Source organism: Leopardus geoffroyi, chromosome D1, assembly GCF_018350155.1.
Source record: "Leopardus geoffroyi isolate Oge1 chromosome D1, O.geoffroyi_Oge1_pat1.0, whole genome shotgun sequence".
In the NCBI taxonomy this organism is placed as follows: domain Eukaryota; kingdom Metazoa; phylum Chordata; class Mammalia; order Carnivora; family Felidae; genus Leopardus; species Leopardus geoffroyi.
In genome coordinates, this window is record NC_059329.1 from 9,287,477 (window position 1) to 9,304,370 (window position 16,894).

Below are 16,894 nucleotides of genomic sequence, written 5' to 3' on the forward strand. Positions count from 1 at the left end.
TGTGTGTGTGTTTCTTGTACCTCTGCAATGTCCCAGATAAGCCACTAGAGGCTCCCTCGGAAATGGCAAGGCAGTGCTACACATGGGGCCACTGTCTCGTCTGCACCATGATGGAATTTGCCTTTCTTTTGTTTCCTTCCCTGAACAGACAAGATGGCGTTTGACACTAGCTCTTTCTTATTCTTAAAATTTTTTCAGATAAAATTCTGGTACGTGGAAAGTTTTCTTAGAGTCCTCCTGACAGGCAGATAGCAAAAGCGTCCATCGTAATTACCACTCCCTGCTAGATTTTACAAGTTGCCTACTAGCGTTTAATTCCACTTACGTACAAACAAAGGCTGAAGTGCACATACTCTCCAAGCCAGGGATCAGCAGACTACAGCCTGCAGGCCAAATGCTGACACTTTTATAAATAAAGTTTTATTAGAATTCCGTTCATTAGTTTCCATATTATCTATGACTGCTTGCATGCTACAATGGTATAGTTGAGTAGTTGAGACAGACCGTCTGGCCCAGAAGGCCTGAGACAGCTACAGAAAAAGTTAACCTACCCTTGATCTAGGTTAACTAGTCACTCTCAGCTAAACAGGTTTATTTCTGCAAAGAGGTGAATTCCAACAATATCTTTCTTTTTTTGAAATGCAAACATGGAAAAATGTAAAATAATCATGTTACTGAGCACATGCTTAATCGTTTCCAAACTACTTTAATATTGTTGGTTGATTCTTAACGGCTCACATTGTTCACACTGGACAAGGGCAGTTCTAGACAACCCTGGAGACTACATAAGCATCTCCCAAGAATACCAACTATGAGACCCTGTAACCAAAGTACATCAGAGGGTGCACATTATAATTTTGTCTCAGATATTAAAATGAGATAAGAGATAGAAAATACCTTAAGGGGCTCCTGGGTGGCTCAGCCCATTAAGTGTCCGACTTTAACTCAGGTCATGATCTCATGGTTCATGAGCTCGAGCCCCTCGTTGCGCTCTGTGCTGACAGCTCAGAGTCTGGCTGACAGCTTCAGATTCTCTGTCTGCCTCTCTCTCTGCCCCTCCCCGCTCAAACTGCCTCTCTCTCTCTCTCTCTCTCTCTCTCTCTCTCAAAAATACACAAACATTAAAAAAAAATTAAAAAATAAAAAGAAAATACCTTAAAAAAAGCACTTGTGCTGTACAGAGGAAGCCATAATTGATGTGATGATACACCCACAGGAAAAACCACAAGCCCTGAGGAGTGGCTGGTAATTAATAGACTGCAATGTTACTGAGGAAACCTAAAGTTTATGCCTTTAAGGAAAACAAAACAGAAATATTATTTGGAAGTACTTACATTGTGTTTGGGTTATAACTATAAAATATTAAGAATAGGAAATACAACATAATTCCTTCCTAAATGTGGCACCAGAGAGTAGAATCAATATTTATAATTTGTTTATACTTCATGATACATTTCAAGTTTTTACTTGTTGGATATAGTTACAGTGTTTGAGGGCACATGCTTTGACCCACACTAATGCAAATGCAGGAAACAACTATTTAAATGCTATATGAGTTCTGGGGTGTCTGGGTGGCTCAGTCGGTTAAGCGTCCAACTTCAGCTCAGGTCATGATCTCACCATATGTGGGTTCAAGTCCCGTGCCGGTCTCTGTGCTGACAGCTCAGAGCCTGGAGCCTGCTTCAGATTCTGTGTCTCCCAATTTCTGCCCTTCACCCACTCACCTGCTCTCTCTCTCTCTCTCTCTCTCACTCTTTCTCTCTCTCTCTCAAAAAGTAAATAAACATTTTAAAAAGTTAAAAAAAAAAAAAAGAGAGAGAGAGAGAGAGAGAGACGTTCAACTACTTAGCTGTCCAGGCACCCTGGCAATGAATTTTTAAATACAACATCCAAAGCAAAATCCATGGAAGAAGAAATTGATAATAAATTGAAATTTACTAACCTTAAAAACCTTTGCTCTGCAAAAAAATGCTCTTAAGAGAATGAAAAGACAAGCCACAGACTAGGGAGGGAGGAATCTCTGCAAAACACTATCCAATAAAAAACTTGTGTTCAAAATAGAAAAAAAATTCTTAAAACTCAACAATAAGAAAACAAAGAATCCAAGTAAAAAATGGGCAAAGTATCTGAGCAGATACCTCACCAAAGAAGATATATGTATAGCAAATAAGCACATGAATAGATGCTCAACACCCATTGCCATTAGGAGACTGCAAATTAAAATGATGGGATATAACCATACATCCATTAAAATGGCTAAAATCCAAAAAACTGACGATACCAATTGCTGGCAAGGATGCAGAACAATAACAACATTCAGTCATTGTGGATAAGAAAGCAAAACTGTACAGCCACATGGGAGGACAGTTTGGCAGTTTCTTAGACAGCTAAATACAGTTTTTTCATATACTCTTAGGTATTTACCCAAGTTATTTGAGAAATTCATGTCTACACAATGATCTGCACACAAATGTTTATAGCAACTTTATTCATGATTGTCAAAAACTGGAAGCGGCCGAGATGTCCTTCAGTAGGTAAATGGATAAATAAACTTTGCAACATCCATACAATGGAATATCATTCCATGATGAAAAGAAACAAGCTATCAAGACACGAAAAGACATGGGTGAATCTTAAATGCATATCATTAAATGAAAGAAGCCAGTCTGAAAAGGCTACCTACTGCCTGATTCTAATTATATATTTGTTTCTCACATCTCATTTTGGTAGACAGCATATTTTGTATCTTAATGCTTAGTTCACACCTCTGTGTTCATGTCCTGCTATAATTCTGTATAAACACGTATTCAGGGGCCAAGAAATATTTATCCATAAGATAATTCTAAATATAAAGCTACTACCTATATATGTTACTTTAGCCAGATTATAGTTGACCCCTGAACAATCCGGGTTTGAACTGCGTGTATCCACTCATATGCAGATTTTTTACTGTCTGGCATTGTAAATCTATTTTTTCTTCCTTTGGATTTTCTGAACATTTTCTTTTCTATAGCTTCATTTACTGTAAGAATACCATATATAATACATATGACAAAATATGTGCTAATCAACTCTTTATATTATTGGCAAGGCTTCTGGTCAACAGTAGGTGATTAGTGGTTACATTTGGGGGAAGTCAGAAGTTATACCAAACTTTCTCTCGCGTTTAACCCTGTTTTGTTGCAGGAACAACAAACCCCTCCCTTCCTATAATCACAATTTCTACTACTTTGTAACATATATACATGTGCGTACACATTCACGCGTGAACAAATGCACTTGCTATCCCAAAATTGACTCAGTAAATACTGGAAGCTGAGTGTTGATGATATATCTGTGTATACTTAATTCTACAAAAGCAATCAAGCAAGAATCTGTTGCTGGAACATATAATTTGAAGCCAGACTTGGACTTCTGAGTTTCCAGCTAAACCACTGGTTAGTCACTTAAAAAGCTGGCATTGCTTAGGACGACCCTCATAACAGAAAGATCCAGATCAGGCGGTAAACTCTCAAGATCAATGGAATGTTGTATTCAGGGCAAACAGAACATCCAAAAACTATGGTAATACCCAGGTAAAATATTATTTTGTACCCTGTAATTCATTCGAATCTGCAAAACTAACATATTTAATTGAGAGATCAGCCTCCCCTAGAGTGAGCAGACACAGAACTTAAAACTCGGGTGAAATGCATCATTTTCGCCCACAAGCTAGCAGACCAGCTCGGCCTGGCCTAAAGTGGGAAACAAGGAGGCCACGCCCATGGTTTCCTCAGGCCAAAGGGAGATCCATTGGATGAAGCCTCCCCATTTACTGCTGCTTCTCCCACCAGGGGGCCCAAATTCCTCACCTTCCCTGGCATCCCTAATGCTCACCAAGCCTGGGTTTCTTCCCTTCCCCGCTTCAAATACTACGCTCTGCCCCTCCACGGCCACTTGCTCTCCTCTTTCCCCTACCTTCAGACTTGCCTTGCCTTGGTGGCAGAAACCCCAGCTAAATATGGGCCTACCTCCCAGTCTCCTCTTCCTGAGCTAGGCCAGCGGCTCCTTTAAGTCTTTGTTTCTGCTTCTGTGTGGGCTGGGGACGAGCAAACAACCCCCAGGGCAGCAGCGAGAGAGTAGAGGGAGAAAGATATACTGAACATATGTCAGAAAACACCGATTTAGTGAGATCTAGCCCTGCCTCAAGGACTTTCCTCTTTGCAAAAACTGCTATCCTTATTCACCCCCGTGTCGTGTTCTTTAATACCAAAATGGCTTTAAAACAAAAAGTGACACAGTTTTAAAGTGTTTAAGCAGACAGACAGCAGACCTTAATAGGCAGAGCAAAGGTCTTGGCAAACGAAGAGAATTTAACAAGTTAGACTAAGTTGAAGTCATGGTCAGGGACAATGAGAAGAGGAATCTTAGTCAGAAAGAAGTAAGGTCACAATTGACAGCCAATGGCCAGCAAATAATAATAATAATAATAATAATAATTATTATTATTATTATAGGCTGAGAGAAGGCATGCCCAGTGTCTGCACAAACACGGCGACCCACACCAGGTGGGTACATTTTTTCTGACTTGGTGGTGGAGGGTGGGGACCGGTTACTAAAGCCATCCATTTGTCCTGAGAGAATGAACTGAAGCTCCCGGAGACTGAGTATTTGGACCAAATCAGTCCAAACGGATGTATTCTAGAATAGCTCCAGAGATGTTCTGATAATGTAAGCCTGCGCTGAGGAATGTTGAATCGACATGAGTTTTTGAATCCTTGGTAGACTTTGAGCCTACTCTAAAAAGGCTAGCAAGACAAGTTTAGGCCAATAATCCTTTTTTTTTTTTTTAATTGCAATATAGTTGACACATACTCAATAATCCTTAATCTTACCCTCAACTCTTATCTCAAAGTGTGTGAAAATCTATTAAGACCTAACACCAAGTGGCCTTTTATAATTCGCTTGTGATTAAGATATTCGTGTTAGGAAACATTTGTGTCTTATAACAGAAACGTTTGTAACTTCTTGCTAATAAAGACATCTCTAATTAATACTATGAATATTTCTTTTGGAGATGCCTATGTCTCTTTTGGTACAAATCATTTTTAAAAGGCTTGTAATTAGTATATTGCTCTGTCTCAACTCAGTGGTATAGGAACATGATATAGTTTTATTTTTCTCTAATTACTGCCTTCAAGCAACCGTGATCAGATCGGCCCTTTGCATCCCTTAGTGACATGCCAGGCAGGTTTCAAACCTTTTCTGATTATTTTTCTATTATTAAAACTCAGTCCAACTGAAACTCTAAACTCCAATTTGATTTGCATATCACAACCTGAGACCCCAGGAGTCGAGGGAGGACCAGGGCGTGGGACGCTCTAAGCTGCCTTCCCCTCCCCTTCAGGGTCTGGTCTCTAGGATGCTGGCGGGAAGTAGGCAGAGAGAGGGCGTCTCTTATTTAACTGGCCTCTGTGGCTCCTCTCCCCAAAGGCGGCTCTGCTTCTCAGGGTGACATTAACTAGCTATAGACAACCCCCCATGGGGTTGGCGTTCAAACACCGGCTCTTCAAAGAGCCCTTGTGGGAGCTCTTGCTTCTCTGACTCTGGAGACCTAAGCCGGGCTCCACCTTTTCCGCCCCTTGCCTGCTCTCCCCCACCCCCACCATCCACAGCTTGCACCTGCAGAGGAGGGCCGAAGACAGCGCCACAGGGTCAATGCACCCCTTTCAGGACAGCTCTCTTAAGTGATGCAAGCCCAGCTACCTTCCAGAGTTTTCTCCAGTCCCATGGGAGACACATGTGCTTCGCCATGGCCATACCTCTGGGCCCCCTCAGTCTTCCAGTCCTCTTCCCCCCATTGATGAGATCAGACAGGACCTGCCAGGGCACATCAACAAGTCACCCACTTGGAGACCAGGATGCCCACCTCCCCTTCTCCACCTTCTACAGGTAATCTCCTTGGAGGCTCCCTGTCACTGGGCTTGAGGAGAGGAGTGGTGTACAATCCATTCCTCCATCACCCAGGGCACAGAGAGGAAATAACTTCTCAGCACAAATACCACACGGCTATGGCTTGTTTTCTCTCCGCCTCCTCCTTCACTCCTTTGTTTTCTTATATAGATGTGGGGGTGCGGGAGGTGGGTGGGGGCAGGTGGTGGTGTAGAGGGACTGTTCATCCCTTCCTAATAAGCAGAGAGGAGGTGGCTTCCGGGGCCCTCCACGAGTTGGTGACTCTCTCCTTAATGGCAGTTAGTTCCTGCCTGTTGTTTTCAGCTGTGGGCCCAGCTCCCACTTGCGGGGTTTCAGCAGAAAGGTCACTCAACAGCCTTCAGCAGGCTTCTACAGAAAAAAAGCGGCTTTAAAAAAAAAAAAAAGTTGGCAGGGCAAGTCTGGGTGGCTCAGTTGGTTGAGCGTCCAACTTCAGCTCAGGTCATGATCTCACAGTCCATGAGATTGAGCCCCGCGTCGGGCTCTGTGCTGACAGCTCAGAGCCTGGAGCTTGCTTTGGACTCTGTTTCCCTCTCTCTCCGCCCCTGCCCTGCTCGTGCTTTCTCTCTCAATAAATAAATAAACATTAAAATGTTCTAAAAAAAAAAAAAGACACAATATTTTTACCACAAAACCTGAGGCACAAATCTGTCTGTCAGCGATGAGGAGGATGACACATCTTTCTCATGTAGGCACAGAAATCTCCTCCTGTCCAAAAGGTCGTCTCTCTTGTGAGGCAGTCAGGAGGGAAGGACTGTTTGTCCAGCTGAAGAAGGCAAGCAGCTGCTTGGTGACAGAGAACAGATCCCCCCGTGCCTCCTCTGGTACCTCAGGGAGTTCATGCTCAGTCTCCCTTTGTCCTCCAGTCCCCACGTGACCCCAAAATTCCATCAACAAGCCACTAACTGGAAGACAAATCTGAAGAACATAGAATGCAGACACTTCGGATAAATCTAAGGAAGGAGAGTTGTTATCAGTCGAGGACAGGATATTCCCTCTGTGATTTTCAGAGACTTCTCCGGATATAGGACAGCTCGATGTCAAGAAGAGAGGGCCGTTCTCTCCCCGCGGTCACCCAATGGACTGACGAGGACTTTGCAGTCCTTACTGTTCACTAGGAGCAGAGGGCTGGGTCCCGCTCCCAGGCTACTGGAAGATACATGCTCCAGGAACAGTGCCCTTGCAGGAATAGAATATACTATCCAGCGTCTGACCAAAAGAGCCACCGAATAAATGTTTTAAACCAAACTGACGCCAAGAGTCTTATATCTAACAGAAGACCCAGAAATGTAAAGAAAAAAATACCAAGTGAAATGCATGATGGTCACAGAGGGAGGAAGTGTCCAGAGCAGGCTGACAGGGCTACGGGGCCCTGGCGTATGGTCTCTGAGTTGGGGCCCTGGCGTATGGTCTGGAGGCTCTGCCTCCAAGGGCATGGACAACTAGAAGAAGCTGAAGCCCAGAGGAACAGGCTGACTATCTTCTACCAGCTCTGTGGTCATAGGTAGGGCTCCCCCAGTCCTGGAGGCAGGAGGCATACCGAAGTTCCCTCTGGGAGAAAAGACTAGAAAAGATATTCTCTCACCAGGACCAGCAAGATGGCAGACTGAACCTACCAAAAACTAAAGCTTGGTTGGTTTGATCTAATATCTAACCTGGACAGCATTAATAAATAAAAGCTACACTACCACAGTGTAACAATCCTGAGGCAGGTCACTTTCTTTATCCCCATTTTATCTATGAGGAAACTGAGGCAAGGAGAAGTTATGTGACTCACCATTGTTTACAAATTTATAAGTGGAGGCAGGTTTAAATCGGATCCAATAAATCTAGAGCCTGTGCTTAAACAGTTGGGTTTGCTGTCTCTCATGAACAAGAGAAGAGGTCCCACCCCAGGACCACCCAAAGAACGGTCCTCCTGTATGTCCTATTTCCTACTCCAATTAGCAGCAAAGGGCAGGTGGAACGCGTCAGGGGAAAAGACAGAGAAGTTGGGGAAATAGCCTCCTTCTTCGAAGGCAGTCATAGAAAGAATATTTAGGTTGACTTTCAGGATTTTCGGGAAGAAAAGAGTAACATTCCTTCCAATACGTTGCAGTCCTGGCCTCCCAAAAAATCCTTGTCCTAAAACCCAGCTGTCAGAGCCAGCCATTTGATGAGCCACTGATAGGGTTGATGCACCACCTAGTGGTTTAAACTGAAAATACCCCTTAAGGATATCCCTGGAGAATCCAAGGCAAGGAGGGAACTGTGATCTGTCCAAGGCTGGAAAAGGGAACTGAGAAGAAAACCTACCCACACTCAAAGCCTTTCTATATTTCCCTGTAGCCTATAGCCACACATCATTAAAAGATGTATTTCTTTTGCTAGCCTGTTTAAGGGTTTACCCAGCTTATCAGGAAAAAAGCAAGAACTAGAATCCAGGAGACCTGAACCCCAAACCCCAGGAGACCTCAACCCCATACTCCCCAATAGACTGAAAAACTGTGTCTCCTAAGATCTCTCCCCAGGACTGTAAACCACCCTGGAGATCTTTGGGCCTTATTCAGCATCTGGGGGAGACTCAGTAGAGAAGTTAGTGACAGTGAAGAAGCAGGGAAAGAAAGGGAAAATGGGAAAGAGAAGGCTCTCTCTTTTCAAAGAACAGTTTCCACTGAGCTTATGCAAAAACCTTGGAGTAACAGAAGGGCAATAGAATGCACTGTTTCAGGGTGTAACCCTCCTTCCTTGCTCTTGCAGGCGTTGTTAGTGGGTGTCCATTCCTTGTGTCTTACTTAGCACATGTTAATGAGCGGCCCAAGGAGGCCAGACCAAGGTCCTACAGACCAAGCAAGACCAAGGCTGCCCGTGCACTTCTGCAGGAGAGAAGTTCACAGGCCAGGTCAGCACCTCCAGAAGAAGTCTATTGTAGATCAGGCATGTCACATTGGAGAGTTATAGGAAAGAGAGGCAGCTAGGAGATACAGTCTGAGAGAACAGGATGTAAATACAGCTTCTAGAATGCAGAGCCGTGCTCATGCTTTGGCGTCTGATACAGACAAGGCTGTTAACTGGTAAAGTCAATTCAGAATGGTAGGGTCCAGCCCCAGGAAACCAGGCTGCTGACTGGGCTCCCTCCTCTCTACCTCTAGAAACATAAGGGGAATGGAGAAAGTCCAAGCAATCAAAGGATCAGACAGGAGAGGTCTGCACAGACAAAAGTAGATCCAGGAAGCAGCCAAATGTAGCGTCAATCAGTGCCAGGTTCAGTGGTGGTCCATCTACAGAGATTGGTCCCAAGTCAGTTGAGGTTAGCATTGTGCTCAGTGTAATAGCCCCCTGACTCTGCAGGAACCAAGCTTCTGGAACATATTCTCAGAATGAGCCTCCAACTGTTCTTTTCAGCCCCTAGACTTGATTATGTCTACTGTACAGGCACCCCAGCCCCAGCAAGCCCCCCGTACTCAGACCAAGGCAGAGGACGGTACTTCCCCTATGTGAGCCTCCAGAGTTCTTGCCCTTCACCATATCTGGACTGGCATCACAGTCCACCTTTCACCTTCCTGGTAGTCTCTCTGCTCAAGTTCCTAAACCTCCAGGCTCTGCTGACTAGGTTCTCTCTTGTGTATTTTGGCTCACCTCTATTTTCATTTCTCAATGTTGGTTCCATCCTCGAGTGAAGTGTGGCTTCTTCACCTTTGTTCTAAGCTGAGCTCAGGATACGAACATTTTCAGGAGATAAAGAAGAGAACAAAATGTTCCTAGTGGAGAGAACAGTGTGAGACAAAGCTTGAAGATAATGAAATGTGGGGAAAACCTAGGAAGCGGTGAGCATAAGGGTTTAAGGTACAAGTGAAACAAGATTCTGAGGGGGTGGCGAGGGCCCCATTGTGGAAGACCAGATGAGAACCTGTTCCTGCACTTGGTGAGCTCTAGGGTATCTTCTAGGATTTCAAGTTGGGGAATGAATGATCATAGCTCTGAGGTTGGTTGGGATAGGGGGAGCGAAGGGGGCGGTTGGGGATAGAGAAAGTCATAGAAAACCAGCACAATAGCCAGAGAGGAGAAAACACAGACTGGAACAAGTTAAAGGTCCAGAGAAGGAGCCTTCAATGGGAGCCCACAATGGAGGCAGGACTGACAAGATTTAGCAACCAGTTGAATGCACAGTGGCAGGGACACACAAAATCATGGTTGTCTTACAATCAATGGTGCCTTAGCTTCAGGGAGAGACAATATCCAAATAAAGGCAAAGACCTTCTCATCACTGCAGACCAGGCTGCACCTAACGAGAATCTGTTTGTTATGGCGGCTCATCACGTCCTCCAAGCTCCTCCTGGAAGTATGCTCGGGCCAAGCTTCAGGCAAAGCTCCTGCCAGGAAACCAGAATCCCTCAAGTGAGCTCATCTACCTTCCCAGGGATGGGAATGGGTAGGCATTCACCTTCAGCACAAACATACCAGCTTCCTCAGCTTTTTCCCCAATCCCTAAGATCCCCTCTCTGAGGGATTCTGGGAATAGGCTCAGGGAAAGGACTGGTTTCTTCAAGTGTAAGGCTCAGAGTCCAAGAGCTCTCTTCTGGCCCTGTGTACTTTTCAGCAGATAAATCCATCCCCCTTCCCCTGTGCCGAAGAGATCCTTTGAGCGCTTTCATGCTTCTTGGAGAGTCCCGAGGGTGTCACAGAATAGTGTAGCCTGCGAAATAAAATTACTGCCTCCCGAAGGCTTCTTAGGCCATCTCATTCGCCCTCTCCTATGGCTATGGGTCAGCCTCCCCCAGAAGCATGTCCTGCTGCCAAAGAAGCCCCCCTGGGGAGGGGCCTCCAGACCCTACCAGTTATGTCTGTAACTCCATTGTGCCTCCGGCAAAACACCAGGATCAATTTAATGATTTTCCTCTGACCTAGCAGGTCCAGGGCTGTGTTTCCTCCCATGCAAATTGAGGAATACAAGCTGCCTGTTGAGTGCCCCCCCCCCACCCAGTGGAGAAAATCTACCAACCAAGCTTCCATATGCCCAAATGCCAGAGTATTTGCAAAATCGTTATTTTCAGATTCAAGGGAAAGCTATGGCCATGAACCTGGCCACATGTAGAAGGACTGAATGATAAGTGGCCAAGTACCCCCCCCCCACATACACACACACAATTACAATCCCAGGCAGGTGTCTCTAAATGACAGTTCAGCTGGCTTAGAGTGGCCGTATCTGGTACCTAGCCTGCCCCTCTCTGTACCTCAAGTCTGCTTCAAGCTGTCCTCACCTTTACTTGGCAAACTATGATGGCCAAGCCCCTCCTCTGCTCGGTCTCCATCAGGATTACGATGACCCCATCTTCAATGAAGCAGAACCCAGTAACCTGCCTCCGTGCCATAGAAGCAGACATATAGCCGCCAGAGCCCCACCAATCTCCACACCTATCCAAGTATAGGGAGAAAAGAAACTTCTGTCTGCATGTGAGAACCCCATTGGGCCCACTGGGCATGTGCTTGCTCATGCCTAAAGGAAAGACATGTGTCTCCTTCCTCTGCTCTCAACACCTGTAACACCAAATGTGTGGGTTTTCACACACGAAGCAATTCTCCAGTTCTCAGCAGATGCCAACGGCGATCCTACAATTTAACTCAGTGTTGACACTAACTACCCAGAGTGAGTGCAGACCCCACAGGCTAAGGGCTTAGTCCCATAACACCGCCCCCCCCCATTTCAGATGCCAATTCCAAGTCACAGGTGGTCACCTGTACCCTTGACTGAAGCCAGACTGACAGGAAGTCCCATGAGCCCTTCCTTGGATTCAATAAATTTGCCATAATGGTTCACAGAACCCAGGGAAATGGTTTACTCACTATTCCTGATTTATTATAAAGGATGCAGTTGAATGAAGCAGATACCTAAGCCGAAGAGCGTGAAACTTCCATCCATGCCCTCTCTGAGGGTGCCACCTTCCAGTGCCTGGACATGTTCGCCAACCCCTCAGCTTTCTGGACCATGTAGTTCAGGGATTTTCATGGAGACTTAATCATACAGGCAAGAGTGGTTATTTACTCAGTCTCCAGCCCCTCTCCCCTTTCCAGAGGATAGAGCATGAGGCTGAAAATTCCTCTGATCATGGCCTTGTCTTTCTGGTGACCAGCTCCTATCCTGAGGCTACCTAGGAGCCCACCAAGAGTCACCTCGTTAGAGCAAAAGATGCTCCTGCCATCCAGAAAATTCCAAGGGATTTAGGAGCTCTAAGCCAGGAACCAGAGTCAAAGACCAAATATTAGAAAAAACAAAATGCTGCTAGTGTCCCTGTCATTCAGGAAATTACAAAGGTTTTAGGAGCTCTGTGTCAGGAACCAAGGGCAGAGACCAAATATATATTTCTTATTATGTCACAATGCCCATTCTTTTCTCCATTTGAGAGGCATGTGAAGCCTCTCCCTTCTGTTCCCACAGCCTATAATAAGGGTGTCCCTGGACCCCCATGCGCTATACCAGTAGAGCACAGCCACTGAGCAGCCTTACCTGCTCCCCGTAACCATCCCTTAAAGACAGGCCTGAGAAATAGGGAAGCCCTGGAACAAAGGCAGGGTGGGGGAGACAGGGTGCCTTGGTCCCTGCTTTGGCAGGCCTGCCCTGGGGTCCCTCACACCTGCCCTCCACACCCTCACCCATAACCACCTTAGAGCAAATGTATCACTGAAGCCCCTGCCAAGTTGTCAGGAGCTACCCAACCCACGCAGCAGGTGCCCAGTCCTGGAATGAATAAAAAAGCTGATACAGAAACATTGTGGTCGGAATATCTGAGGGGTGTTCCCGATACAAGATAAAGGAGACAAATACTAATCGTGCCTGAGCTATGTGGATCTGTGTTTATTCTACCAAAACATACCCTTGTTTTACCCTCCTCCTTAACGGGCTGCCCCAGACCATCACCAGATCTGACTTCGACCCAGCGTCCTGCCTGACTGTGTCTGTGCCATGTTTCTGAACCCACCAGCCACTGGAGTAAACACAGACAAAACTTGTTGCCAACCCACACCCTGCCAGCAACAGCCATCCACTCCAAGCTGCAAAGATTTGTTTCCTTGGGATAAGAAAGCAACCTTTCTGGGATCTTTTCATTTAATTTTTATTTAGCTTGTATTTAATTCTATGGAAACAATTCTGGAGTTGTACGCAAATACAGCACAAGAAAGGATTTTTTTTTTTTTAAGTTTATTTATCTTGAGCGAGACAGGGACAATGCGAGTGGGGGAGAGGCAGAGAGAGAGGGAGACAGAGAATCCCAAGCAGGCTCTGCACCATCATCATGGAGCCCGACGCGGGGCTCGAACTCATGAAACCATGAGATCATGACCTGAGCTGGAACCGAGAGTCACATGCTTAACTTAAGACTGTGCCACGCAGGCTCCCCTAAAGGGTATTTTAAAGTACAAGCAAGCATCTGTTGCAGGTCAATGCATTCCAGCTTTTCCAATGACATCTAATATCTGAAAAACTTCTGCAGGATTCTGGACTTTTCTCCATTAACCTGCCTCTAGAAAATCATCATGTCTTTGAGTTTTGGATACAGGACCAGCCTATATGGAAATGGTTACAAACTCTTCAGTGGTGTGTTCAGATCATGGAAAGAGAAAGGTGATACTCATGGTAACATTTCTTTATGGTGCAAAAGAACGAAATCCCCCTGATATTGCTGCTTGTACCCAGAAACTGTTGTTTCTGGTGGATTCTATGGCAGGGCTCCCTCAGCATGGCCGGCCCTCACTGGGGACCTACTACGTGCACAGCACCACCAACGCCAACACAGTGATGTGCTATGGGAATATCGAGAAGAAGAGAAAGATAGTCTGGTCGGGGATGAGGGACGGATATGCAAACCACTGACCTGCATGGAAAGCAGCATGAAATCAGTGCCTTTGGAGAGATTCAAGCGAGAAGCACCATGAAATGGGCCATTAAATTCATCTCCGTGAAGATAGCATTGGTGCTGAGTCTTGAAAGATTTGTAGACCTTTAATCCCCCGAAGTGAGGGCAGCATGCTTCAATGTGAGAGAATACTGTAAACAAAGGTAAAGAGATGTGAAAGTCGATGACTTATCTGAAAACCCCGAGGTATCAGCTACAGCAAGTGCAGGGGGTGGGGGGCAACCTTCAGTATTTATTAAGAATTTTGTGGGGTCAGGAGCACGTTTCAAATGCAGATTATCCGGCACATTGCCAGATGCTGTTCTCCAGATCCCACTGATCTGAAATGAGGTAAGGGCATATGAGAGATACAGCCGGGTTAGAGGACCAGTAGATCATACCTGTGTCAAGTCCCGAAATTCCAGGGTTGGTCTTATGCCAATCCTGGCTGACTCTGAAGGTGTTCAGGAACTAACTCTATTCGGGACTGGGAGACAGAACCAAAATTACGTTAAGAAGCAATTCTGGGTTCTTGAAGATGAATAAGGGAAATGTCAGAAAGTACCTAAAATCTGTCTTTTTTTTTTTTTTTTTTTTTGCTCTAGAGGAGTTTATAACACTGAGTATACATCAAAAAGACTCTTTTTAAAAAAAAAAATAGCAAGTTTGTTTTAAAAGAGAGCTATCTGGGGGCACCTGGCTAGCTCAGTCGGTTAAACCTCTGACTCTGGATTTCAGCTCATCATGATCTCATAGTTCCTGGGATTGAGCACCCTGTCGGACTCTGTGCTGACAGCATAGAGCCTGCTTGGGATTCTCTCTCTCCCTCTGGCTCTGCCCCTCCCCTCACTTGTGCTCTGTCTCTCTCTCTCTCTCTCTCTCTCTCAAAATAAATAAACTTTAACGAATAGATTAATTAATTAATTAATTAATTAACTAAAATGTAGCTATCTGGACCCTATTTCAAAGATTCTGAATTAGAATTGGGCATGGGCACAGGTGCTACCTGTTACCAGCTCTGGTGCTAATTCTGAGGTACTACCAGGTTTAAGAACCTGTACCTTAGATCATATATTTATGTTTTGTGTATAATAAGGCTATCCAATTGTATTAAAATGTATTTATTTTGTATTCATTTTGATTTTGTTTCTTCCTAGAATTCTATCTATATCTGAAAGATGCCTAAAAACTGTATACTCGTGATACATACCCCTAAGTATATACAGGCATAGAACCTATATTTCTAATTGGGACACGTGAGCTTTTCCATAAGCACTATTTTTTTAAATTTAACTCCAAATTAAATTAAAGAAATAGAAAAAGCTGCTGTTGTTCAGAAAACAAATCGTGGATTCTTTGCTTCTACAATAAACTTTTAAGAGAGTTTGTTCCTAGTGGAAATTCATTGTTACTAAATAAAAATCTTGAGGAAGAAAAAAATACCTTATATATAATCCACATTGGGGATGCAAATTGTAGAGAAACAGACACCAAAGGATTTGCATTTAATCAAATCTAAAGCAAGTCATTTCAGAAGCATCACTGACAGGTACAGAAGCCTTTCCCATCAGGACCAGGCTGACCTTTCCAGAGACCAGGATCCCTTATCAAGGAGAACACATTCACCAGATAGCCTACATTGCCGTTAAGAAGGAGATTCACCAGAACCATCCAGAATGGAAAATGGTGAGTCACTCTCAATTATTAAAATTAAAAAAAAAAACTTTAATAATCCTAATGTTTATTTTTGGCATCACAAAGTCATAATGCAGAGCAAAGGGCAAGAAGAAATAGCCCTAAATTCTGGCTAGAACATATAAAAGTATAAAAACGCGACTAGAGACCAACAATTTAGAACTCTTGGTAACAATTTCATAATTCTTTCACATGTGGTTACTAATTGTTAGGTTTACTTTTGCTGCCTAGAGCTTAGGTAGCTATCTGTTTTGGAGACCAGCTCTACTGAACATCCTTTTTATACAACAAAGACTTAGGTATTACAGCACTCTTTTCCAGGCGAGCGAAACGTTGTGTTAGATGGAACAACTCTCAGTAAGCTCTCAAAGTTAAGTAAGGTGCAGGAGAGGAATCCAGATTTATAGAGAACTCGAAAGGTCTTTTACTCGTGCATCTCAATTTAGGTTCTTAGCCTAAGAATGGAGGGCTGTCCACATACGTGTGATAGAGAACAGCCCGAGCTGTTGTCTCATGCGTTCAAACTGAATATAGATCTTTCCCAGTTTGTTCACTCTTGAGGACACAAATGTGAGTGGCAACATGGAGTAAAACCCACCCATCCAGGAACAAATTTGAGATTAAAAAATTAGAATTTTAAGTGTTAACAAAAATGACAGAGTATTTCAAAAAATGCCTTGTGAGGTACCTTGAAGGAAAAATTGGTATTTTTTGTAAATGCCTCAGCTCTTCAAAGTCTGATCTCAAAAAATAAGCGGATAGAGCCATCACACAAGTGCATCTGTGTGCTGCGGCACGGAATGGGTTATTGACACAAGTGTTAAGTTTTGGATGCAGCCGTGAGGCTTTGGGTGGGAGAAGGGTCGTCATAGGGAGGGGTCTGTGAGTGAACGGAACTTGTGCAAAATCCTAACATGCTAACTAATTTGGCCTCACTTAAAACTTTTAGTCTTTTTTGGGGCGCCTGGGTGGCGCAGTCGGTTAAGCGTCCGACTTCAGCCAGGTCACGATCTCGCGGTCCGTGAGTTCGAGCCCCGCGTCAGGCTCTGGGCTGATGGCTCAGAGCCTGGAGCCTGTTTCCGATTCTGTGTCTCCCTCTCTCTCTGCCCCTCCCCCGGTCATGCTCTGTCTCTCTCTGTCCCAAAAATAAATAAACGTTGAAAAAAAAAAAAAAAAAAAAACTTTTAGTCTTTTTTTCCAGTTGAAACTTTCATAAATAGTATATATTATTTTCTGCCTAGCAGTTGATATTTGAACACTTCATTATTAATTGCTGAACTTGCCTTTCCTTGTATCCTTCTGGGGGTTTCCCATAGTAACCCTGACATGACAGGAGCCCCACAGATCTGGAGTGGAAT

General features: G+C 44.5%; 1 protein-coding gene across 2 annotated transcripts in view; it reads left to right on the forward strand.

Annotated features, from left to right (window-relative positions):
- The window catches only part of CD1H11orf53 (chromosome D1 C11orf53 homolog), a 72,487-nt gene that overhangs the window by 20,576 nt on the left and 35,017 nt on the right, over window positions 1-16,894 (forward strand). Inside the window, exon 1 of one of the 2 annotated variants that reach the window (XM_045482738.1) lies at window positions 14,758-15,527. The exons of the other annotated variant lie outside the window; for it this stretch is intronic. Within the exon in view, the coding sequence (XP_045338694.1) occupies window positions 15,518-15,527 (10 nt within the window). The 5' untranslated portion in view covers window positions 14,758-15,517. Of the gene's footprint in view, window positions 1-14,757; window positions 15,528-16,894 lie in introns of those variants that run through there. 2 annotated transcript variants of the gene reach the window in all.